The sequence below is a fragment of the Limulus polyphemus genome, unplaced genomic scaffold (assembly GCF_000517525.1).
Source record: "Limulus polyphemus unplaced genomic scaffold, Limulus_polyphemus-2.1.2 Scaffold1531, whole genome shotgun sequence".
NCBI classification, from domain to species: Eukaryota; Metazoa; Arthropoda; class Merostomata; order Xiphosura; family Limulidae; genus Limulus; species Limulus polyphemus.
Genome location: NW_013667141.1, coordinates 177,805 through 180,341, shown reverse-complemented (window position 1 = coordinate 180,341; position 2,537 = coordinate 177,805). Strand labels below are relative to the sequence as shown.

The 2,537-nt window shown below is 30.3% G+C and overlaps 1 protein-coding gene and 1 long non-coding RNA gene across 2 annotated transcripts in view; one reads left to right on the top strand and one right to left on the bottom strand.

Moving 5' to 3' along the window:
- LOC106463968 (AP-1 complex subunit gamma-1-like) overlaps positions 1-2,537 on the bottom strand; it is a 31,810-nt gene that overhangs the window by 20,482 nt on the left and 8,791 nt on the right. The window contains exons 5-7 of the mRNA XM_022391604.1: positions 1,703-1,799; positions 791-867; positions 318-424 (exon numbers count right to left, since the gene is read on the bottom strand). Of these exons, the coding sequence (XP_022247312.1) occupies positions 318-424; positions 791-867; positions 1,703-1,799 (281 nt within the window). The remainder of the gene's footprint in view (positions 1-317; positions 425-790; positions 868-1,702; positions 1,800-2,537) is intronic.
- The window catches only part of LOC111086896, a 1,262-nt gene continuing 831 nt past the window's right edge, over positions 2,107-2,537 (top strand). The window contains exon 1 of the long non-coding RNA XR_002611611.1: positions 2,107-2,477. This is a non-coding gene — a long non-coding RNA (uncharacterized LOC111086896). The remainder of the gene's footprint in view (positions 2,478-2,537) is intronic.

Here is a 2,537-nt window from a genome sequence, read left to right as displayed (position 1 = left end):
CATTAGCTTGTGTTGTTTTGAATACTTTATGATCTTTCACCATTAGCTTGTGTTGTTTTGAATACTTTATGATCTTTCACCATTAGCTTGTGTTGTTTTGAATACTTTATGATCTTTCACCATTAGCTTGTGTTGTTTTATTTTCTTCGAGATCTTTTGTCATCAACTCCCAGATAATAGTACATTCTTAATGTTTTGTAGGTAGAGCCAGCCTGGTCCTGCGTAACGGCCAGGAATTGTAGGTTTTTTATATCATTACTTACATTAAAAGCAACTGGTACATATAAATGCTGTGATTAGATAAAGAAACATATTACAATAAACAAACCTGAAGGAAAGGATCACTGACACCTGACACATCGTGTTCTGGAGAATATCCAGCCATTATGAGGTTCTTCAATATTCTTACGAGGTTCGGAACAAGCTAGAAATAATCCATCTTTTACAATTAATTGAATTAACACTGCTTGCAAGTTTTAAATGAACAATTTTGTTTTTTTTATGATGAACCCAATCTTTTTTAATTAGGACAACATACCTGCTAAAACCAAACTACAAAATAAAAATCTTAATCTTAACATAAAACTAGCATTTACGGTCAAGATGACCACAGTATTATCTGCTTCGAGTTAAAATGGTGTAATGCTAGTGAAATCTTGAGAAGGGAAGCCATCAAGAAAGGGTTAAATTTCAACATTTAGAATATGAATTATCAGTTTTATTACTTCGTACTCTCACAAACAGTAGTAATGCTAGTGAAATCTTGAGAATCTAACAAATTATAGCCCACCTTTTTAAAATGTTGAAGGGTATCAGGACTCCTGGAGCACATCTCAGTAATAAGAATAACCCCTGTGATTAACACCCCTAAAAATAACACATTCACAGATATATATAAAATCTAGATAGCTCTAACAAAACTCAATTAGATTTAGTTACAAAATCTTTACATGCTATGAATTTTCTGAAGTAATCCATAAACCAGCAAAGTTTTTACAACAAAAGTAATGTGATCAATTTTGTTCTATAATATAGTCAGTTACTAAATTACTCTGAAATATAACTAGTAGTGAGTAGTTTGAATTTCTTAAGCAAATCTTTCTATAGTCATAGTACTTTTACCGTACACAAACAAATCTTTATACAGTCACAGTGATTTTACTGTACACAAACAAATCTTTACACAGTCACAGTGATTTTACTGTACACAAACAAATCTTTATACAGTCACAGTGATTTTACCGTACACAAACAAATCTTTATACAGTCATAGTGATTTTACCGTACACAAACAAATCTTTATACAGTCATAGTGATTTTACCTTACACAAACAAATCTTTATACAGTCATAGTGCTTTTACCGTACACAAACAAACCTTTATACAGTCATAGTGCTTTTACCATACACAAACAAACCTTTATACAGTCATAGTACTTTTACTGTACACAAACAAATCTTTATACAGTCATAGTGCTTTTACCGTACACAAACAAATCTTTCTACAGTCGTAGTGCTTTTACTGTACTTAATGCATTTGTTCAATAATAATAATTTTAAAATATTATCAACATTTTGGAACTTGGTTTTTTAGACTTTTGGTGACATAATAGGCAGAATTCCATTTCTTTGATAAGGTTTATATATAACTCAATCCCATAGGTTAAAATGATAAGGTATCTTAACAAGCAAACAACACCTACCATGGTTTTTTTCAGTAAGTAAAGACCGTGTGGCTGGAATGAACATTTCCATTAGTTCTGGTACTTTTCTGATGATTCTGAAGGCACACAAGGCAGCCTGTATGTAAACATTAGGGGTAAAAATGCTGATAAAATCGTAGTAATCACAAATGTCAATTACACACACAAATAATATATATAACTGATGCAATATTATTATACTTTTTAAAATTAGAAAAAATCATAAGGAAAAATAATCAAAATGATATTGATATCTTATCTATAATGTGACATTATAATATTTTAATATTTAACATATTCCAAAGATAAAAAAAGCTGGTAGAGGGAGCCAAAAACAAAATAATTCAAGTTTTTTTTTATAGCTCAAAAATTGTAATTCAACTAGTATTCTTGTGGTACTGTGAAGTACAAACAAAAGTTATAATAGTTGATAATCCAAAAAAATAGAGAAAAAGCATTTTAAGATGTACAATTCATTCTTGTTTAAACACATTAACATTCAGTTGGCCTCAAGAAATGATTAAATTCAATTTTAAAAACTCCAATAGTATTGATCTGCAGAGAAAAAAGCAACACGGGTGTAGTGAGGTAATTGTTGTAGTACCAAAATAAAACTAACTAATTAAAGTATTACAAGTCATCAGGTCAGGAAGTGAAGTCAGAATCAAGTATTTCAAGTCATCAAGTCAAGAGGTGAAGTCAGAATAAAGTATTACAAGTCATCAGATCAGGAAGTGAAGTCAGAATAAAGTATTACAAGTCATCAAGTCAAGAGGTGAAGTCAGAATAAAGTATTACAAGTCAAGAGGTGAAGTCAGAATAAAGTATTACAAGT